Here is a 23502-nt window from a genome sequence, read left to right on the forward strand (position 1 = left end):
AGAAAGCATTCATAAGAGGAATATAAAGAATGCCACTAGACCTCAAATTAGCAGGAGACCAACAGAAATGTCAACCCTCTTCTTCCACAGATGGGCAAGACATGTTCATACAACCACTCGGAACAGCAAGATAAAAGCAACACATTAATGGCCAATAAAGACATGATGGCACATTCAACAGAACAACAATATCATTCTTTATTGGCTACTACAGCTTTAAAAATACAGAATAGTTTCCAACTATTCTATAGAAAGAGTACTACATTCAGGAGGGGGCAGCCTTTAGTCAATCCAATCAGCTCTACTCAAGGCAAAAAGAAGTCTTCTTGTCTAGCAGCAGCAAGGAAATTTTTATTCTTCATCTACTCTTTCTTGTTACACCATTTAGCCATCTTGTTATTAATAGGAGTCTTCATAAAGCGGCTGGATTTCATGTAGGCAGCAATCTTCTCTAGGGCCTGGAGGTGCAGAAAAAGAATGTTTTTAAGAAAGGATGTGGGTGAAAGAATCCACCTCAGTAAGACAAAAGTTGAAGAAGCCTTAGGAAAACTGACACTGCTCTCAACTGGCACTGGTTTTGCTCATGCCAAAATGGCAAGTCTGCATTTTTTAAAAAAAAAAAATGTTCGTTTGCTCAACTTTTCTATAATGGTAGGTGATAAATGAAGGCCACAGGTTGTATCCTATGCTAGTTCTAACTCAGAGACGACCCACTGAATTTAATAAGCCCACGTCAGTCATGCGCACTAACTTCAGTGGGTCTAGTCTGGGTAGGAATAGCATTGGCTACCACACAATTCTTCATGGTTGGTTGGCTTACCTTAGTTCCCAGTTGTACTCACATTCAGCCACCATATGCAAAAATTACATGACTCATGGCAGCATGGTCTTTAACAACATATTTTAAGTGTGTACACCCTGTGTGGTAATGTGTGTTTAATGTGCATTTAATGCTGAATGTAGGCATCTTTGGGGGACACTGTCATTTTGGACTCATAGCTGTCCAGGGCAGCTGTCTACTAGCTCCATTTGGTACACCAGCTGAGATCCTATCTGCCCATGGACTGTCTTGCCACAGTGGTGCATGCTTTGGTTATCTCCCGCTTGGACTACTGCAACGCACTCTATGTGGGGCTACCTTTGAAGGTGACCCAGAAACTACAACTAATCCAGAATGTGGCACCTAGACTGGTGACTGGGAGTAGCCGCCAAGACCACGTAACACCAGTCATGAAAGGCCTACATTGGCTCCCAGTACGTTTCTGAGCACAATTCAAAGTGTTGGTGCTGACCTTTAAAGCCCTAAATGGCCTTGTTCCAGTATACCTGAAAGAGCCCCACTCCTTCAGGTATCATTCAGCCTGGACACCGAGATCCAGCTCTGATGGCCTTCTGGCAGTTACATCCCTGCAAGCAGCGAAGTTACTGGGAACCAGGCAGATGGCGCTCTCCCGGTGGAACACCCTCCCTTCAGATGTCAAGGAAATAAACAACTATCTGACTTTTTGAAGACATCAGAAGGCAGCCTTGTTTAGGAAAGTTTTTAATGTTTTAGTATGTTCTGATATGTGCTGTGAGCCACCCAGAGTGGCTGGGGAAACCCAGCCAGATGGGCGGGGTATAATGAATAAATACTACTACTACTAATAATAATAATAATAATAATTACACACAATATAATCCCCATGTTGTCCCTGTCCTACATTGTTTGACAATCCAATGCACATTCTGCTGGGATGGTTATAACCAGCTTTGTGCTGAGAATGCACTTCTCAAGCACATTCTACGTGTGTACATGTGTACACAGAGAGCTCTTTCTCAGGTCATCTGCTGGGGCTGGTCTACTGATACTGTAGGTGCATGCCATTCTCCTTCAGTGTGTTTATCTCATCTCTAAAGAAGATCAGCAAAATAGGAAGCAGAATATATTTGTCTTTTCTAGTTGAGGGGAGGAGAATAGAGAAATACATTGCACAGTAGTTTGAAGACAGGCCCAACCGTGTGGACAGACAACACCGATAGCAGCTGCCCCTTGACACAATGCTAAGGTGCAAAGGTGTGTACAACCACAAACCGCTATGTACAAAAACACTGAGAAACGACCCCCTGTGCATTTCAAAAGCTACATGTGTAAAACAACAGCAGCCAAAGTATTCACCTACTGAGCTCAACATGACCCAGCTGTGTTCCTGTGCCAGTGCTGAGGAACTCCATTCACAATCAATTTGACCAGGAAGCATCTATCTCTGGGATAAGCCATCTGGTACAAAATAAGACACTCCAGGAGGCTTCTGGAGCAATCCATCACTTCATGAAGGAAGGAGCCCCACTGTATCTGCAACATCACACGGGATGGGCAAGAACACAAACAAAACCTCCCTCTCTCTCATAGCCAATCAAGACCTTTCAGCAGAGCCAATTAATTGCTAGCACCCACTGCCTTGCTACCAGTCACATCTAGGAACATATGAAATGATGGATGAATGGGAAATTGCCACCATATCCCTCTGAAGCAAAGCACGATTCAGAACCCTGGCCTTTATGAGCAAAAAAGGAAACAGACAAATGTTTCTTGCAAATTCCTGTTTGTGCCAACTTGGACAGTTGCTCTAGCCAGTTTGGAACTTTGTAGTCAATCAGTTTGTGGCTTCTTGCCAGAAGCTAATGAGCCAAGTCACAAGATGCAGGCAAAGACCTGCAAGCAAGCACGTTTTGGGAAGACAACACTAACCTCAAAACGGGAGACAAAATCCTGAAGGTTCTTGAACTGATCAAGGCACTTGGGTTCAAACATGCGGTTTTGGTCGAGGACATCATACATGAGGAAGTCAACAAAGGTGATCTGGAAAGAGACTCAAAAGTGAGACACCAAAGGGAGCAAGCCTGCCTTCAGATGCCTCTAGGTGGACATGCACATACCTTGTCCCCAGCAAACCACTTTCTGTCCCCTAGGAACTTTGAGAACAGTTTCAGCTTTCCTGGCAGTTGCTCCAAGTACCCAGGTTTTAGTTTCTCCTGCAAAACAAGCAAGGGAGAAGATTGGATCCATGTTCTCAGCTAAAGTTCAGCATAACTCCCCTCCAGCCAACAACCTATGAATTTGATGCTGTCAGTGCAAGAATTATCAGAGAGCAAGGCAAGATGGAATCTTTGTCAGGAAAACAAAAAGTTATTAGGCATGACCTAGAAGGGCTGCCTTATGGAGATTTTTTTCACTTTCCTCAAGCCAAACAATCAATCGCCATAACACCAACAAGAGAAATTTAAACACGCTGTTCTGTGAGCAGATTCACATTTACGCAGCAAACACTGTTGCTTTGTATACCTTGGTGTTTCCTGCAGAAAATGCTTGTGAAGTGTGAATCCCACACAAATGCACGCACAAGCACACACGTCCCATCTCTAGCAAGGTTTCTAGAAATATGATCTAGACCAGTGTTTCCCAAACTTGGGTCTCCAGCTGTTGGAGACTACAATTGCCATCATCCCTGATCACTGGGGTCCTGTTAGCTAGGCAACATGGGAGTTGTAGTCCAAAAACAGTTTGAGATCTTGGAAGAGTCACATACTTCTGTCACTTTCATGCATTTGGTGAAAGAAACATTGCTCACTCTATACAGTGTGACTCACTCTCCTTTTGGAGACAGCCTATAACAGGGGCCAATCACCTTTTTGGAACAGTGGGCACATTTTGAATTTTGAGAGAGTGCTGGGGATACCAGTCACAAAATGGCTGCAATGGGGGAATGGCATAACACAAAAATAGAGGCAGCCACCCGCAACAAGCTTAAGCTTTCAATGGAAATGAGCTATCTCCTGCCAGTCCCAATTGTGGGATCACACAATATTAATTTTACACAGGGAGATACACTGAGGCTGTCTAATAACAACAAGGAGCACTACCCAGCACCAGAAAAATATACAAGGTCATCACATCGCACCACACTCACTCTCAGGACCGCAATACCTGAAGGACTGCCTCTCCCCATATAAACCGACCCAGAACCTGGTCATCATCTGAGGCCCTTCTTCTTGTGCCTCCTTGAGAGGTCCAGAGGGTAACACTGCAAGAATGGGCTTTTTCTGCAGTGGCTTCCCATTTGTGGAATGCTCTCCCCAGAGAGGCTTGCCTGGCACCTTCATTATATATTTTTAGGCAGCAGGTGAAAATGTTCCTCTTCAACCAGGCCTTTGGCTAATATTCTACAGCCTTTTAAATGTGTTTGTGGGAGGGGAGTTATTGTTTTGTTTTTGTGCTTTTATCCTGCATTTTTATCTTGTGCATCTCCCTAAGATCTTCAGATGAAGAGTGGTATATTAATTTCACAGAAATTGCTTAGAAAGTACCTGCACATTTTGCCCCATCTAGTAGGGCTAGAGACTTACATTTCCCCCCCCTAGAAACTCAGAGTCTGGGGCAGAACCAGTGAGAGCTTTTGCAAGCACTAGGCCTAGGGCATCTGCAGGCACTGAGGTGACAACCCCTGTCCTATGAAAATCCCCACAATGCAACAGCAGCTGTGAACAACAGAGGCAGGTGAACTCACAAAATCAGGGTTGTACACGACCATCACGAGGCTCATGCGGAAATCCATCACCTGATTCTCCAGCATATCCACTCTGACCATCTCCTCCTCTGTTTCTCCACCTGGAGACAACACATGACAATGAGAAATCCCAGACAGACAGAAAGAAGCCGATGCCAATCAGCCAGCCCAGGTCCCCCAAAGAACTCCATTTTACTCACAGAGCTTATGTTTGCGCGCAATGTACCGGAGAATGGCATTACTCTGCGTTAGCTTGGTCTTGCCATCAATTAGGTAAGGAAGCTGGAAAGTAAGCAAAGAATGATCAGCTTAAAGACAAATCAGCTCGAAACTTTGTGCTTCCACCATTAATCGCCCCCATTCACTCTACTCACACTCATTCCTCAACCATTGTTTCCCAACCCAAGGCCCCACAGAGGAGTACCACAAGGAAGAAAGGCACATTCCTCCACCAAATCTCCGGAACTTCTGGATAACCCAGGCACATTCCTCTTCCCACCTGTCATATGATAGAAAAAGACAGTGACCTACATTAGGGAAGTCCAGGCCCAGCTTCTCCTTCTCATTGAACCATTGGCTCTTGTCATAGTCGGGGGCTGGAAGAGAGAGAGAGAGCATTTTCACTTCCTGCACATAAAATTTGCTCAGTCACTCTCCTTCACACAGGGAAGGGAATCAACGTTTAAGAAATGCCATGCACGCATGTGCACACACACACACACACACACCGTGAATTTGTGGCTAAGGTTGCAATCCCAAGGAAGGTGCTTAGGACAAAGTCCAATGACAATTCAGCAAGATTTAATTCTGAGTTAGCTTGGTGAGAGCATTCTGAGGGATATTTTTCTACAGAGGCTGATAGATCTGGGCCTTGCTGAGTTATAGCAAGCCCTGTTCAAGTCAAGGGCACAAGTTCAGGCAAGCCTTCTGAATTGCTTTCCCACACTTTACTTGTCCATCTTGCTAGGATCCATTCAGAGGAGTCTCTCTGAAAGTTACATGGAGCAGTTCTCTGGCTTGGTTTTATATTTTCTTTCTAGATCCTAAGAAACCATGGGGACATTCTGAAGATTTCAAGAAATCGCTTTGCAAAATGAAGATGCAGTTAAGAGGAAAACAGCAAGTTCTGAGCTATGTGGATTATAAGACAAAGCCTCCATTGTGCTCAAGGCTTTTCTGGACAACCAGGGTTTATAAGCACAATCAGTTCTTGCTGTTACACGTTTTCAAATGCAGACATCTGCCTCAAGATGGTGCTTCTGCTATAAGATCTCCATCTCCCAGCACTCAAATGTCTAGTATTTTACAGTTAGGAAAACTTCTCCCTCCTCCTCCTTGAACATTCCCAATTAACACAAGGAATGTGGCCTAAGTCATTCCAGGTTTTAAACACTAATTTGAGCACTTTGAACTGGACCTGGAAACAAACTGGCTGCTGCTGCTGGCTTAAAAAGGGGTTATATGAGTTTTAAACAGAACTCAAGTAAGTCAGTTACCCGGCTGGCACATTTTGAACCAGCTGTTAACTGTGTTACAACAGAGGGCAAACTCTAAACTTGGAGGCAGTGGCATCTGGCCACATCCTCAGCTTCTTTGTAGGAAATCAAGCAGATTCAAGAAGTGACTCTGGAAAGGGCCATTGCCCTTTTTTTCCATTGTCCACTTCCCACCAGCTGTGCAAAACCAAAATATCCCCCATCACCATCCACTAAGACAAGCAGGAAATGTGGACCAACTGAGTGGTGCATAGACTGCACTCTAGTGCATGAGCGCATCTTAATTCTGAAACAAACACAAAGAGGGCATGTACCCAAAAGATTTGGGGTACCGAAATCATTTCTAAATATGTCCTTGGTGGTTGCATACTCCCATACTGTGCAAAACTACTGTTGGAACATTCAGCCATCCTTAAATTAAGAGAAGCTTGCAGAGAAAAAGCCACTTAAGAGGTACTGTCCCTGCAGTTATGCTCTCCCTATGCTCTCTGTCACTCTCTCATGTGCAAACACACACAAATGCAAGGGATTAAGCCAGAGTGAACTAGCAATATAGCACTCAAGATAAAACCTACTTTCACAATCACCCTGAAAAGCTCATTGTGACGGTTTGGTAACAGCAGCCTCTAATACACCTTTGCATTCATGGTATGCGCCTCCATTCTACACACCAAGGTGATTCAAATGTTGTGGCAATAAGTGGGAATTTGAATCATTTAGTTTTCTGTTGCTTATTAGGGCAAGTACAGACTGCAGAAACCAAACTTACATATCCACACTTGGGTGTGGGAGAGCCAAGATTTAGTTAGATTAATTCTGCCCCTTTTTTACTCTTGAACAGAGTCACCACACACACAGTTCTAGCAATATTCCTCCAAACAACATCTGGTAGCCATTTAGAAATATATGGTGGTGTGTAATGCGACATATATAAACATTATGTAACAATTACATAACAATAAGCAAACTGATATATTAAATATTATCTTTCCCTTCAACAGTTGCATGAATGTTACAAGCCCTTCATCAACACACACACACAGAGAGCCTTCCAGCAACTTGACATACCTTCAGATTGTAGTACTGAAGTTTAACGTAGTTGCAAAAATGCAACTTTGGGCATTTCAAATAACTGGCTGACATAAGCACAAGCGAAACACTTTCCCTACCAACTCTTGTTCAGAATGCCCAAAGGCAAACTGCCTCTGCCCCACCAGGAAACTATTAATAAAGCAGCAACTTTTAAAAAGTGTTTAGTACTCTGACTAAGAGGAGCTTGGTACGTTCTAAGCTTAGCAATACACACCTTCTCCACAGCTGTAAAACTTATCTTCAAAGGGGGTGTCTGTGTACGCTAGTAGCAAGCGGATGCTGTGGGCAAGCTGGAAAAAAGGAAAGAAGAATAAAAAGGTATCGCAGCAGCAGTCAGCATCTAAGATGGAGGACGAGAGGGCAGAGGGTGAAGAAAGAGCTGTGCGGGAAGTGCACGCCTCACCCCCTGGCCCCCCTGGAAAACTCAACAAACCTGTTATACCTGGAAATAGGAATGGGGAATGCAGCTGAAGGGGACACAGCTGTGGGCACCCCAGCAAGTACCATCCGCCTTAGGCCTAACCATAAAAAGCAAGTCTAGAGGGAGACTTGAAGTCCGCTGCTTCCAGGAACTCTTCTCCTGGTGAGGCATTTGGGGGTGAACTGAGAGTTTGACCCCGAGTGAGAACGGAGAGGCTGTGTCAGAAGGGAAATGAATGTAATTTGTACTAGTGGACCCCTAGATGCCTTTGGGAAACCCGCAAGCGGGATGTGAGCCCCAGGGCCCTCTCCACCCCACCCACCCGCCCACTCGTGATTTTCTGCAACTGTTATTCAGCAGCATTCCTCCCTCCAGCTGTGGAGGCAGAGCGCAACCATGGTGGCTAATCGCCATCGCTAGCCCCCCACCTTCCACGTGCACAGGGCGGTAGAGTCCTAACAGCAAAACACGCAGGCAAGGTAGGCGTGGACGAAGCAGAGCTCGGCAGGTGGGAACCGCTCATCCAACGAGCCTCCGCCGCGGGCGCCCCGTCGAGCTCCGCTCGCGCGAAAAACGAGGCGAGGCGAAGGCCCGTGGGGGGGGTGCACCTCAAACCGTCTCGCAGGACCTGCTGGCCTTTTGCAGGGAGCAGCAGACACGTGGAGCAGCCAGACAAAAGGCCTCCGTCGAGCTCCGTCCGCCTTGCCCCGGCCGCTGGCCCGGGAGATCAGCTGGGGGCCTCCAGGGCAGCTCCTCGACGGCAGCGCAGCTTCCCAAGGCCCGGGGGCTGGTGGGGGCGGGACGGTGGCTCGAGCTCCTCTGGGGAACTTCTCCCTCCTCGCCTTAGAAGCCACGGGACCAAGAGCGCACCCAAAGGCCCCCCGGGGTTGAGAGGGCGTAAGCAGCGACTGGTCGGGCGCCCCTGGACGGCGCCGACTTACGCAGGGGCGACCCATGGGCGCGACTTCCCCCCCCCCCTCCTGCGGGAGCACCGAGAGCCTGGGAAGGCTCTGCAGAGCAGGCTCAGCAGGCAGAGGGGGGAGACCTCTTTCTCACTTTTTGCACAAGGAACTCACCCCTCGGATGTCCCAGTAGCCTAAAATCATCGTCATGTTGCCTGTCGAGCTTTCTTTCTCTCAGCCTCACTGCCAGCAGCCACCTTGGAGGAGGGACTCAAGAATCAGCCGCCGAGGCGCGTCGAGTTCAGCTCTTTAAAGGGCCAGAGCCGATTAATCTTATTTTTAATTAGGTGGGCGGGGCGTGGAAGCAACGTTTGGGGAACGGCTTTTTATTACAGAGTTTATGAAAACTGCAAATACACATAATCCTAAAACTGGCTTGATTTCACATTAAACCTGCCCCGGAGAACAGCACTTTCCCATTGCGGTCAGTCCCAATTAGCGCCGAAAAAGGACAAGGGGTTGGGAAAGTGTTTTGCTTTCTTCTAACCCGATGTTATTGTGGCGTCGTGTTTTTTTACGTCCTACACCACCTTCTTATACTTTTCATGTTAAGTTTTGTGAAACTTTATTTAATAAAGTTGCAATGTGATCTTTCTGTTGCGAGGAAAGGGCGTTTAAAAACAAAACAAAACACGCTCAAGTGTGAAGCATTCGTGAAGCTTTTGGAAATTTCTTAACCACTCAGCCCTGTCCATGTCTGCTGAGATGTAAATCCCACTGAGTTCAATCCCCAGTAACAACTTCGGCTGCAGCCTAATGCCCACTTACTTATGACTTAATTGGGCACAAGACTACAGTCCAAGTTGATACAGGCATCTCCTGGGGGAGAGAAGCTGGAGAGCAGCCAGACGCTGCAGGCCGGAGTCAGGTTTTGGAGAGAGGACTTTGAACATTCTTACAAGTCTGAAAAAGTGCCTCAGGGAATTAACCCCTCAAGTGGCTTTTTTCCCTGCAATACCGTATTAGACAGAGGGCCTTCTTGGTAGTGGCGCCCACCTTGTGGAACGCCATTTCATCAGATGTCAAAGAAATAAACAAGAATCTGACTTTTAGAAGACATCTGAAAGCAGCCCTGTTTAGGGAAGTTTTTAGTGTTTGATCTTTTATCGTGTTTTTAATATTCTGTTGGGAGCTGCCCAGAGTGGCTGGGGAAACCCCACCAGATGTGCAGGGTATAAATTATTTGATTATTAATTGAAAGCTACTGTCTATTCCAACAATTCACACACACACACACACACACACACACACACACACTGCAGTGTCTCATCTCTTCTACCACACACCTTTATTGAAAAGTTAACTGTTGAAAGATTATGGAAAGAACTAAAAAACAACCTACTTAGGCAGGCTTTTTTATTATTATTATTTTTTAAATAAATTTTATTAGTGTTTTCCACACAACAACAACAACATGAAAGATATCAAAAAATAACAATACACAACACATAAAAATCAACATTCGAAAACTAAAAAACAACAACAAAAAAGCAAAAAACCCAAATCCATATATAACAAGTTAATATTATAAACACTAAAACAACAACATCAAGACATTGACTTCCACCAATCCCACAGCACCTCCTCTATCTCTCATTTTGTCTTCCTGTTTTCCTGTTTTCTTTATCGTCTCTATCCTAACATCTAGATATAAATCCTTCTTTCATATCCTTTCATATCCTGGAATCACAAGGTTACTCCAGACTCAGCCAGATTTCTGCCCTCAAACCTTGACTTTTGAGGTATTCATTTAGGCACTCCCATTCTTTTTTTTTACTTCACTTTTTGGTTTTTGTCTTATGTCTGTCAATTTGGCTAATTCTAAGTATTCTGAGATACTTGGGCATGCTTTTATGGATCATGTAGAAAGGCCTTAATTGGGAGGAAAGGCAGGCTAGCACTTCCCAATCATACAAACGAAACCTGTGGCTTTATACCACCATGTGTCCTGCCAGTGTATCTGGCTGACAGACATTGGCACAAGGGCATCAGTTGCACTGGGCAATGTTGCAAGGGACGACAATTCCTCCTCCTCCTCCTCCTCCTCCTCCTCCTCCCTCTCCCACAGTCAGGTTGTTTTGTGCCCTGTGAGCTCTTGGAATAAGAAGCCAGGACAATTGTTTCAGTATCCTTTTTTTTATCACAATGACAACATTAATTAAGAGTCACAATGACAACATTAACACAACATAACATACATGTTTAAAGGCACGAAGGGATAGTGAATCATTCAGAGGCCATCCCTGATGCCAACACTCATCTACAGAAGCTTTAAGGTCCACATTCTCCTCTTCTATTTCTTATCGCCCCACTTGGCATTTTTCAAGAAGATGGGAGTCTTCAGGTAACGGCCAGATTTCATGTAGGCAGAAATCTTCTCCAAAGCCTGCAAGAGAGAGTCATTAAACAGCAACAGCATCACACATAAGCAAGAGTCTAAACCCAACTCTGGAGGAAACCTGAAAACAGTTGTCTAGGACCCAAAATGCTTTCCACTCAGGACATGCTTGCACTCTTCTTGTGTGTTTTTGCCTGGCTATAATGTGTCCCTGAACTCTGAGAATGCCTCTCATTTCCTTAGATGGAGGATAGAGTTGAGTGTCAGAGCACATGTAGAAATGAGCCTATGGTAAGAAAATAAAATTTACAGCAATTGCTCAGCTGCTTTTGCCTCACCACTGACAGTGGCCTCCAGAAGCTTTTGCAGAACAGAATGTGGGCCTTGGCTGAAAAAGGATCCCTACGCCTGGTATACAGCAACAGCAGATAGCTTGAAAAACACGACAGAGTTTCTGTGTGGATTCTGCCACACACACAGCCCAGCAAATACTTTCTCATTATCTGGAGAAGCAGATTTTTGTTGTTGTGCAATTTTGCCAGTCTCTCATAGCATGTATGGCATCTACACAGCTTGTGTGTGTAGATGTGTGAAGGGGGTGAGGTAGCGGAAGCACCTTTCTGCAGAAAAACCCTGCAGAAACACACCCACCCCTAGTGTTAGAATGCACAACTCCTATGTGATGGCATATACACAGTGTCTCTACCCCCCCTTAAAAAGAGTATTTAATATCCATAAGGGAGGGGGTCACATGTGTAAATCTGTGGAGGCTGGCACCAAGTGGAACAGCTAAGAAAGGATGAAAGGAGACCAACATTAGGTAGATCCAGAGCCAATGGCAAGCAGAGCCATAGAAGTCATAGAATCATAAACTTGGAATGGATCCTGAGGGATCCCGGTCAACCAATTCTGGTTTTGTAACCATTATTCTCCCTGCTGAATTCCACAAAGGCAGCACTGAGACTAAGGCCACATTCACACTGTACATCCAAAGTGCTATGATATCCCTTTAAAGAGTTATGGCATCGCCCAAAGAATTCTGGGAGTGGTAGTCCATTAAGTGTGCTGAGAGTTTCTGCTCACAGAGATACGGTTCAGAAATCCCAGAGTTACCTGGGAAGGGGAACTGATTGCTAAACCAATGTGGACAGTTGCTCTTAGAGCCAGGGAGTAACTTGCAGGAAGCACCCTTAACAAAAAACAGCTCCCAGGATTCTTTGGAAGAAGCCATGACTCTTTAAAGTGCTATCATGGCACTTTAAACACATAGAGTGAGTGTGGTCTGAGGAGGAGGCTGACATTTAGTCCTACCCTGTGGACTGGTTGTGAATAAGGATGTATAAAGAAAGGGACAGATTAAGGGAAACTGCCAATATTCAGTTGGTTGGTGGATCACATTTCTTCTGCTATGGATAAAAGAACAATTCCTACTGGAGATCCATGCATACAACAGAGTAAATCTCACCTCAAAGCGGTCAAGGAAATCCTTCAGATTTGGGAACTCATCAAAGTACTTCGGCTCAAACATCCAGAGCCGTTCCAATACATCATATGCAAGGAAATCTACATAGGTGATCTAGGAAATCAAAAGAGGAAGACATTTTAGATGGATCCATAAAACTAGAGAGACATCTTTGTTTCTATGGAATTAGGCATAGCCCTTGTACCTTCTTTCCTGTAAACCACTTCTTGTCCCCCAAAAACTGGGAGAGCAGCTTCAGTTCCCCGGGTAACTGCTCCAGGTACTCAGGCTTCACTTTTTCCTGCAACCAGAAGTTCTTGAATTATTACATACACAGATTCATTTCCAGCTCAACTCTTGTGAAACCTTGAACTACTGACTCCCGAGTTATAGGACTCTCTTTCTCTCTCTAACTCTAAAGATCTTTTGTTCCTCTGCTAGCCCTCGAAGAGCAGAAAGTATTTGTTAAGACTTACATAAGTGCTATTTTTTGACCCACTCACTCCATATTGATCCCCAAATCATTCTCGTCATTGGCTGGATTGCCAACTTGGAAGGAGGATTCAAACCACCAGACTCACAAAATCTGGACTGTAGCAAAGTCTTGCAAAGGTCATTCTGACATCCATGAGCTGGTTTTCAAGCATATCCATCCTGATGATTTCTTCTTCACTCTCACCCCCTGTAGAAACGCAACATACACAGAAGGTAAGAGCGTACCTCTAACCAACCATTTGACAAGAATATTATCAATCAGTTAACTGGTTAATTTTAAGCTGGCATCCAAAGAAACACTAGTGCCAAAAAGACTCACATATCTTGTGCTTGCGTGCAATGTATCTTATGATGGCGTTGCTTTGTGTGATCTTCATCTCACCATCAATTAGATAAGGGAGCTAAGGAAAGGATAGAAAAAGTTAATGGTGCCAGTGCAGAAGACCCAGAACATTTCATCGCCCCATCATCCTTGCTGGACAACTTCCCATTTACATAGGATGAACAATGCCAGCAGAAAGGATGTCTAAACTGAAATGGCTTCAGGAGAAAACACACTGTTGGGTGTTAGTTTTTGCATCACAGCTCTAGTATACTGTAATTATTTAGGGCTACTCAAGGATTGACGTGGCAATTTTGCACAGAATTTGCCACCACCAGTTGGGAAACACTGCACTTGAGAGTTGTGTGTGAGAGTTTAGTTGCAGAATTTACAGGGCCTGGCTTCTCCCCCCAGGCACACTTGAAAGGCCCTGGCCTCTGGCTTCCTGGCAGCCTTTGCTCCAGCAAGAAGCCAGGAATACACTGCAGATCTCAACCTCCAGCCAATCCACTGCTTTAGATTCTGCTCACAAACCGTCGTCATTTTCCACTGAGCTGCGACCTGTACTTGAAGCAGCAGTGCAGCAGAGCCAGATGAGAAAGAGCCCAGGACTCTGGCCTGATTGCTCTCACTCATCTCAAAGAGGGAGCAGCAGGAGAATGACCCCACCATCCCCATCAATGCACAATGACATGTTGCTGGTTTTTTCCACAGTTGCTACATACATTTGGGAAGTCCAAGCCCAGCGTCTCCTTCACATTAGTCCATTGACTTGTGTCAAAAGCAGGAGCTGCAAATACATGTATGAAAAGTAAGTCCATGGTAAGTCTGTTTTCACTTCTATACCAGTCAGGCTTATTTTCCCCTTCATTTCCAGCTTCTCTTATGTTTTTGGCTCCATTCCTAAGGGGGTTATCAGGCATGAATCCTAGCAATCTCATACTGGGAGCCATAGTCCAACACAACCAGAGTGCCAGATTGGGGAAGGTCATTCTAGTTGCAAAACATATTGGCCACTGCCCAAAGTACAACCCATACTTTTAAAGCGGCAATTGCATCTAGAAGTAGACACAACAAGAGATTGTCTGTTCCACTTCAAGTCCCATCACTAAACATTTTACATGGCCTACATAAAACACACACACAAACCTTAAAATCATTGAGGTCCACCAAGACATTTGGCATGTATGAAAGCCAGAAGGCATACTCAGAAACACTAAGCCATTGTTAAGTGATCTTCAGTGTGCATTGTAACCACCTTTTTGGCCAGATGAAGGTCTGACCAGATTGAGCAGGAGGCTTACACTAAGTGGCCAGCAGAACTTGCAGGCTGCTGTCTAACCTTTGGTCCACCACTGAGGATCAGAGGCAGCAGCTGGGCTGGGATTTAATCCTACTCTTTCTTGAAAGTCACATAAAAAGCACAAGTTACCGTACTTCTTTAAAAAAGCTCCATCTATTTCCAAATGTTCTTGGATATATTTTTTCTCTGCTTTCCACAATTCCCACAGCTAGATAATTCAAAGACACTGAGCAAAAAACCAAAGCAACTGACAATAATCCTAACTGCTGAAGGGATTCATTGTTGGTCAAGAGATAAGCACATGGTTTCTGTACTATGAGCAAGGTCAGTGATAAGTAGCAAAGGTTCAAAGAGGTTCTCTGTATCAAGGCGGCAGGAGGTGGAACAGGATATGAGGGCACTTTCAGCCCTTCCCCACAATCCTCTGTTTTGGAGGGGGGAGCCACAATGGCATTAAAGAACTATTCCCCCTCTTGTTACTGCTTCAGGTGGAAAGTGTGTTTTAGAAGAAACATCATAGCTGAGCAATCTGATGTAAGAACTCCAGATTTCACACAAGCAGCACATCAGAATGTCCAGCCATAACAAAAACTTGTTTTGGCGACTTCTTTTTAAAAAGCCAATTACCATCGCTCTTCCACATACATCTGTGGTGGTTAACATCTGCCCCACAAGCCAGATTAGGCCCAGCAAAGGTCCCAAATTGGCCCATGAAGCCATTTCTTCCAATCACACTTGCCCTACACTTGGCATCCTATGTGACACTAGGTGTTGGGCAGGTAAGTATGCGGCTGTAAAGAAACAATTGGGACTTTGAAGTGTGCTCCTAAGTGTGGTTCCTTAGCGAGGAAGGCTTTCTGTAAGCCCCAATTAGCTGATTAGCACTGACACCAAGCCCTGTTGGGATTGGCTACCCTGTGTGGGCAAAGGAAAAGTCTTCACCTGCCAGCATGGGGTCATCAGATGATTGTGGAAGTGGCCTTTGAGAGAATGTCTGAACCTGACCCACAGGCTGGATTCAGCTCCCCACCCCTAAAACACATACAGTGGAACCTCTAGTTAAGTACCACTCTGGGCACGTAAGTTTCGGGTTACGAACCCGGCAAACCCAGAAGTGTATACTTCCAGATTTTGCTGCGTGCACAGAAGCGGCGCCTCTGCCTATGGACTTTTTGGGTTGCAGACGGACCCCCGGAACGAATTTAATTTGTATTCGGAGGGTCCACTGTATTTAGGTGTCAGGTTAGCCCTTCTCTCACACAAAGACACAAAACACTGGCAGTTTTACTAGTTGAGGTTTATCAGCAAGAACAGGCTTCCAGCAATCCTTCCCAAGGCCAGATATAAGCCAGACCTGCCCCCGCTTCCTGCTGGCCTTGCTTTGTTCTAATCGCTTGCTCCGCCTCCTACTTCTTGGAAATGCAGGTGCAGCCAATTCTCCTCTGGAGCTGAATCCAATTGCCTCCTACCACCTGCGTCCTGCTCCTTCATCTCTGTGCTGCTGGGAAACTTTACAGGCAGCCTTCCAGAGAAGGCTTATCTCACTTTTGTTGTGTGATAGAATCAAGTTTCTCATTTCCTCTGCCTCTTCCTCCCCCTCTGCAGATCCCCCTTTGCCCGCCATGTCTCTGACATCAAGCAATCAACAGGGGAAAGGAACATTTTAAGTAACAGTTCACCCATGCCTTTAAGACAGGCAATTCCCATGTTTAAAATACTTATACCTTAGAAGCAACAGTGAACATCTGTGTCAATTAACAGCTACAAAGCTTAGACACATCTAATGTTTAATCAATGGGACTGCAAAACTGCCTTACCAAGACAGGAAACCAAATGTCATTTTGCTTCCAGCAGTGACCAGCCAAATGGCTCTGGGAAGGTCACACGCAGGGCAGGAAGAAGGTAGCTATAGCTTCCTGCTTGTTTGTCCCTAGACTTTGATAATGCAGCTAGAAACGCCTCTGGAGTCAGCTCCTTACCATCTCCAAACGCATACTGCTTGTCCTCATATGGGGTCCCTGTGTATTCCAGAAGGAGTCGGATCGCACCAGCGAGCTGCAGGAAGAATAGTGGAAGAATAATCACCACTGGTAGAAAAGCCAGCAAACTACATCTGCTCCAGACTAGCAATGGCCCAAGGCAAAGGATATTGGCATCCTTCTGAAATTTCACAGATGAAGATAGCAGATGCTTACAACTGAAGGTTCCTGTCCAATAGCACCCTGGCATTACTGAACCCCCTGTTTCATGTCAGTGGCTGTGATCAGACATGACAGGAAACCACGGTTTTTGGTGACAGAAATGAGCCTACTGTCAAGGTTTGGGGGCTGGGTGTACTTTTTCAAGCATAGGAACAAGATCAAAAGCTTTCTTTTCTTGTTTTGATTAACTGCAGCTTGTCACCCAAGGCTTAAAAACTGTGGCCTTGTGCTGGTTATTTGTCTCCTGGCAAGGTCAGGACCGGATTTAGGTTTGATGAGCCCCTAGCTACTGAAGGTAATGGGGCCCTTTATATGTCCAGCTGTCCTTTGTCAACAACAAATTGTCGCTTTTTTGTGCTGAATATATGCTATATGGTAATTTATGGACCTAATAGGTATCTAAAGCCATTTGCACAGGTTGCCATGCAACCAGTCCATGCAGAATGTGTTGTTGTTTAATCATTTAGTCGTGTCCGACTCTTCGTGACCCCATGGACCAGAGCACGCCAGGCACTCCTGTCTTCCACTGCCTCCCGCAGTTTGGTCAAACTCATGTTAGTAGCATGCAGAATGTAGGCATCCTATATACAGAAATGAACAAACCAGTGATATTTTAGGGAGCAGGCTAGCAGGCAGAGCCCATTACCTGCATCACAGGAGCCTACACAACATAAAACACTGTTACTGTATGTAGGCTTTATTTTATTTGTTTTTTATCTTATATTTTGGAAATGTACATCCTGATTTTGTCCCCTTTACATTTTTGGGGGGCCCCCATTTTGGAAATGGACATCCAGTTTTATGGGGGGAGGGGCAAGAGAGTGGGGTCCTAAGCTATAGCTTGTTTAGCTTATATGTAAATCCGGCACTGAGTGAGGTGTAAGGCGAACAAAGGAAGGGGGCTCTGTGCTCTACAAATGGGTAGAGCCCCTCCGTCATCTCCCATATACAGTGGTACCACGGGTTAAGTACTTGATTCATTCCGGAGGTCCGTTCTTAACCTGAAACTGTTCTTAACCTGAAGCACCACTTTAGCTAATGTGGCCTCCTGCTGCCGCTGCGCCGCCAGAGCCCGAATTCTGTTCTTATCCTGAAGCAAAGTTCTTAACCTGAAGCACTATTTCTAGGTTAGCAGAGTGTGTAACCTGAAGCGTATGTAACCTGAAGCGTATGTAACCTGAGGTACCACTGTAGTTAGAAGCAGACACCTGGAGCATCCCTGCGTACTCCGTCTGCCTTTCCCCAGCCGCTGCCCCGAGGGATCCGCTGGGGATCTCCAGCAAAGCGCCTCGACGGCAGCGCGCTTCCTCAGCGCGACCATCAGGGACCCGGGCTCCTTCCAGGAAAGGTCCCCGAGGGACTTCTTCCTCCTCGCCTTAGAAACCACTCGTCCTCGAGGGCACACAATGGCCCAGGTTTCTCCAGCCAGGGCTTAAACATCGGCTGGCTCTGGGCCCGCGGCCCCTGGACGGCGCCGATTTGCGAAAGGGGCACCCGCAGGCGCGACTCCCCCGGTGGGAACAGCGAGCGCCTCGGAAGGCTCTGCAAAGCGAGGCAGGAACCCCCAGACTCAGCAGGCGGACGGGACGGGGCGGGGCGCCTTTTCGGCTCTCCCTCCCTTTCCGCGCAAGGAACTCACCCCTCGGATGTCCCAGTAGCCCAAAATCATCGTCATGCTGTCCGCTGTCCTCTCCTCTCCCGTCGAGTTCTCTTTCTCGCAGCCTCACTGCCAGCAGTCACCTCGGAGGAGGGAGGGAGGGAGCAGCGGCGGCGTCGAGTTCAGCCTTTTAAAGGGCCGGAGCCCTTTATTTAGTGTTATTTTTAATGAGGCGGCAGACATGGAAGCAATGGTTTGGGGGTGGCTTTTATTACAGTTTATAAAACCTGCAAATACGCATAATCTTAAAAGTGGCTTTATTATTGCACATAAGCCCGCAAACTCATATTAAACCTGCTCCAGAGAACAGCTCTTCCCCCCACCCCACCCCAGCCAATAGAACAAATTTTGAAGAGTGCTTCAAAATTTGCTCTCAACTCAGACTGGGAAGAGTGCTTTGATTTTAAACCCATGATATTGTACTGTGATATTTTTATGTCGTTCACCACCATGTTATTTTTTTTTTAAATGAAAGTGTGGCCTGTAAATATTTATTTAATAAAGTTCCAATATGACTTGTTGGGAGGCGGGGTGAAATTTATTTATTTATTTATTTATTTATTTATTTATTTATTTTTAAAAGATCAAATGAGATGCGTGGGTGAGACTTTGGGAAGTTTCTTAACTGCTCAGACCTGTACATGTCTCATCACTGGGGGCACTGTTATGCAGTGGTTTCGCTCCTTCCTCCTGGGCCATGTTCAGAAAGTGGTGGGGGGGGATGAGTGTTCAGACCCCTGGGCTCTCACTTGTGGGGTGCCTCAGGGTTCTGTCCTCTCCCCCATGCTTTTCAACATCTATATGAAGCCGCTGGGAGAGATCATCAGGGGCTTTGGACTGGGTGTCCATCAATATGCAGATGATACCCAGCTCTACCTCTCTTTCAAATCAGAACCAGTGAAGGCGGTGAAGGCCCTGTGTGGGTGCCTGGAGGCAGTTGGAGGATGGATGGCGGCTAATGGATTGAGGTTGAATCCTGACAAGACAGAAGTACTGTTTTGGGGGGACAGGGGGCGGGCTGGTGTGGAGGACTCCCTGGTCCTGAATGGGGTAAATGTGCCCCTGAAGGACCAGGTGCGCAGCCTGGGAGTCATTTAGGACTCACAGCTGTCCATGGAGGCGCAGGTCAATTCTGTATCCAGGGCAGCTGTCTACCAACTCCACCTGGTACGCAGGCTGAGACCCTACCTGCCCGCGGACTGTCTCGCCAGAGTGGTGCATGCTCTAGTTATCTCCTGCTTGGACTACTGCAATGTGCTCTACGTGGGGCTACCTTTGAAGGTGACCCAGAAACTACAACTAATCCAGAATGCGGCAGCTAGACTGGTGACCACATAACACCGGTCTTGAAAGACCTACATTGGCTCCCAGTACGTTTCCGAGCACAATTCCAAGTGTTGGTGTTGACCTTTAAAGCCCTAAACGGCCTCGGCCCAGTATACCTGAAGGAGCATCTCCACCCCCATCGTTCTGCCCAGATGCTGAGGTCCAGCACCAAGGGCCTTCTGGCGGTTCCCTTATTGTGAGAAGCAAAGCTACAGGGAACCAGGCAGAGGGCCTTCTCGGTAGTGGCGCCCGCCCTGTGGAATGCCCTCCCATCAGATGTCAAAGCGATAAACAACTGCCTGACATTCAGAAGACATCTGAAGGCAGCCCTGTTCAGGGAAGTTTTTAATGTGTGACATTTTAGTGTATTTTTGGTCTCTGTGGAAGCTGCCCAGAGTGGCTGGGGAAACCCAGCCAGATGGGCGGGGTACAAATAATATATTATTAGTAGTAGTAGTGAACCCCACAGAGTTAAAGGGGACTTTCTCAATAGTAAGCGGGCTCAAGACTACTGTCCAGGTTGGTACAGACAGCTCCCAGAAGGGTTCAGCTGGAGAGCAGCCAGATGCTACAGGCTGAAGCCAGTTATCAGAAGATAGGACTTCGGACAGAGTTCAGTCTTACTGAATTATTATTAAAAAGTGGCACAGCAAATTATCCCCTAAGGGGCTTTTTCTCCTCAATACAGTCATACCTCGGGTTGAATGTGCTTCAGGTTGAGCGATTTCAGGTGGCGCTCCGTGGCAACCCAGAAGTAACAGAGCGTGTTACTTCTGGGTTTTGCCGCTCGTGCATGCGCAGACGCTCAAAATGACATCACACGCATGCGCGGAAGCGGCAAAACGCGATCCGTGCACGCACAGACGCACCGTCGCATCTTACGTTCTATTCAGGATGCGAACGGGGCTCCGGAACGGATCCCGTTCACATCCCAAGATACCACTGTACTGTATTAAAGGCTGTTGCCTATTCCAACAATGCGTACACACACTGTTTTGCCCCATGTCTTCTACTGAATATCTTTATTGAAAATTTGACTGGTGAAATATTAAGGAAATTACTAATTTAAAAAAAACATACTACAGATGGCTCACGTAGAAAAGCCTTAAGTGGAAGCACTGGCATGCTAGCACTTACAAATTGGGCAAAGAGAACCTGCTGCATTAGACTATAATGCTTCCTGCCAGTGTATTTGGTTGGTAGGTATTTATTGGCACAGTGCACTGGGCAATGTTGTAGAGGACACCTTCTTCTTCTTCTTCTTCTTCTTCTTCTTCTTCTTCTTCTTCTTCTTCTCCCCCTCCTCCTCCTCCTCCCCCCCACCCCCATTCAGGTTGTTTTGTGCCCTGTGAGCTCTTGGAATAAGCTCTTTTGATAAACAAGTAGCCACCAGTTTGGTTTGCTGGCAGCATTTTAAACCCAACTTTGAAGCATGGGAATTGAAAAGTACATAACACAAATGGAAAATTTTTTTGTGGCTGCAGGGCAGAAAAATTAAGAAGCCAGCACAATCTGTTCAGTATCCAATAGGTTTTATTAATGACAGTCTGGATTAAGGGTCACAGCATAACATACATGTTTAAAAGCATGAAGGGATGGTGATTCACTCAGGGGCCATCACTGATGCTAACACCCATCTGCAGAGGCTTTAAGGTTCACAGTCTCCTCTACACTTTTTCATAGCTCCACTTGGCGAGTCTCCAAAAGATGGGAGCCTTCATGAAACGGTCAGATTTCATGTAGGCAGAAATTTTCTCCAAAGCCTGCAAGGGAATAGTCATTAAACAGCAACACATAGCAAGAGTCTAAACCTGAGTCTCGAGAAAAACTGAAAATAGCTGTTTAGGATCCACAATGCTTCAGAAATGTTTTCGCCTGGCTGAAATGTGCGCTTGAACTCTGATAATGCCTTTTGCTTGCCTGTAGGGGTGTACCTAGGGGTTGACCAGGCTGCCCCCACCCCCTGGCAGCTAACGCAGCTAACTAATTCTGGTTTTGTCCCCATGCTACTCCCTGCTTGAATTCCACAAAGGCAGCACCAAGACTAAGGCCACATGCACAATGTACATTTTAAGTGCTATGATACCCCTTTAAAGAGTCATGGAATTCCCCCCAAAGAATTCTGGGAGCTGTAGTCCCTTAAGTGTGCTGAGAGTTTCCAATCACAGAGCTGTATTACAGAGTTCACAGAGTTGCCTGGGAAGAAGCAATGATTGCCGCACCACTCGGGATTGTTGCTGTGGGAGACAAAGTGCAACTCGAGGAATTGCAGTTCCTTTGCTATCAATATAAGAACAATTCCTACTGCAGATCAGTGCATGTTGTTGTTGTTGTTTGGTCGTTTAGTCATGTCTGACTCTTCGTGACCCCATGGACCAGAGCATGCCAGGCACTTTGCAGTGGCGAAGGGGCTTGAACAACTCAGAGAAGCTATGAGCTATGCCGTGCAGGGCCACCCAAGATGGACAGGTCATAGTGGAGAGTTTTGACCAAACGTGATCCACCTGGAGCAGGAACTGGCATGCCACTCCAGTATCCCTGCCAAGAAAACTCCATGGACAAAGACAACAGGCAGATCAGTGCATACAGTAAATCTCACCTCAAAGCGGCCAAGGAAATCCTTCAGATTTGGGAACTGATCAAAGTACTTTGGCTCAAACATCCAGTGCTGATCCAATATGTCATATGCAAGAAAGTCTACATAGGTGATCTAGAAAATTACAAGTGGAATACATTGTAAATTGAGCCCTAGAACTAGAGAGACATCTTTGTTTCTATAGAATTATACATAGCACATGTACCTTCTTTCCTGCAAACCACTTCTTGTCCCCCAAAAACTGGGAGAGCAGCTTCAGTTTTCCAGGTATCTGCTCCAGATACTCGGGCTTCAGCTTCTCCTGCAACCAGAAGTTCTTGAATTATTAGGTACACAGATTGATTTCCAGCTCAACTCTTGTGAAACCTTGAACTGCTGACTCCCCAGTTATAGACTTCCTTTCTCTCTCATGCCTGCTTATTGGTTGTAACTTTACAGACTTTTTTGTTCCCCTCCCAGTCCCACAGGAGCAGAAAGATTTATTTGTTCAGCCTTACGTAAGTGCTATCTTTTGACCCGCTCACACACCATACTGATCCCCAAATAATTCTCAACATCTGCTAGATTCCTGATCAGTTCCAATTTGGGAAGGGGGGATGCAAACCACAAAACTCACAAAATCTGGACTGTAGCAAACTTTGGCAAAGGCCATTCTCAGATCCATAATGTGGTTTTCAAGCATATCTATTCTGACCATTTCTTCTTCACTCTCACCACCTGTAGAAATGCAACATACACAGAAGGTAAGAGAGTACCCACCAACCAACTATTTGGCTAGAATATTATCAGTCACTTAATTAATTGATTGATTTTAAGCTGGCATCCAAAGAAACACTAGTGCCAAAAAGACTCACACATCTTGTGCTTGCGTGCAATGTATCTCATGATGGCGTTGCTTTGTGTGATCTTCGTCTCACCATCGAATAGATAAGGGAGCTAAGGAAAGGATAGGAAAGGTTAATGGTGCCAGTGCAGATGAAGCTGCCCATAAAACTTCATTTCCTTCTCATCCTTGATGGACAACTTCCCATTTACTTAGGAGAAACAGCATCAACCAAAAGGCTTTCTAAGCTGAAATGGCTTCAAGAGAAGCCATTTCACACTGCTGGGTGATAGTTTTCGTATCCTAGGTGTAGTATAATTACTTAGGGCTGTCCAAGGATGGACGTGGTAATTTTGCACAGGGTATCCCAGTGGTAAAAAAACAAAATTTAAATCCTGTAATCACTTGAAAGATGGGATGAAGCAAGCCCTGTGCTCCAGTAGCTCTATCCAGAGGCAGTC

At 45.9% G+C, this 23502-nt stretch overlaps 1 protein-coding gene across 1 annotated transcript in view; it reads right to left on the reverse strand.

Annotated features, from left to right (window-relative positions):
- Positions 1 to 179: 179 nt before the first annotated feature.
- The window catches only part of LOC310765268 (uncharacterized protein), a 28191-nt gene continuing 4868 nt past the window's right edge, over positions 180 to 23502 (reverse strand). The window contains exons 4-16 of the mRNA XM_083620043.1: positions 23073 to 23154; positions 22835 to 22935; positions 22424 to 22519; positions 22222 to 22332; positions 21296 to 21385; positions 18279 to 18353; positions 7350 to 7425; positions 5079 to 5143; positions 4748 to 4829; positions 4548 to 4648; positions 2920 to 3015; positions 2732 to 2842; positions 180 to 458 (exon numbers count right to left, since the gene is read on the reverse strand). Coding sequence (XP_083476169.1) covers positions 363 to 458; positions 2732 to 2842; positions 2920 to 3015; positions 4548 to 4648; positions 4748 to 4829; positions 5079 to 5143; positions 7350 to 7425; positions 18279 to 18353; positions 21296 to 21385; positions 22222 to 22332; positions 22424 to 22519; positions 22835 to 22935; positions 23073 to 23154 — 1182 coding nt within the window. The 3' untranslated portion in view covers positions 180 to 362. The remainder of the gene's footprint in view (positions 459 to 2731; positions 2843 to 2919; positions 3016 to 4547; positions 4649 to 4747; positions 4830 to 5078; positions 5144 to 7349; positions 7426 to 18278; positions 18354 to 21295; positions 21386 to 22221; positions 22333 to 22423; positions 22520 to 22834; positions 22936 to 23072; positions 23155 to 23502) is intronic.

Source organism: Podarcis filfolensis (assembly GCF_964270895.1).
Source record: "Podarcis filfolensis genome assembly, chromosome: 6".
NCBI classification, from domain to species: Eukaryota; Metazoa; Chordata; class Lepidosauria; order Squamata; family Lacertidae; genus Podarcis; species Podarcis filfolensis.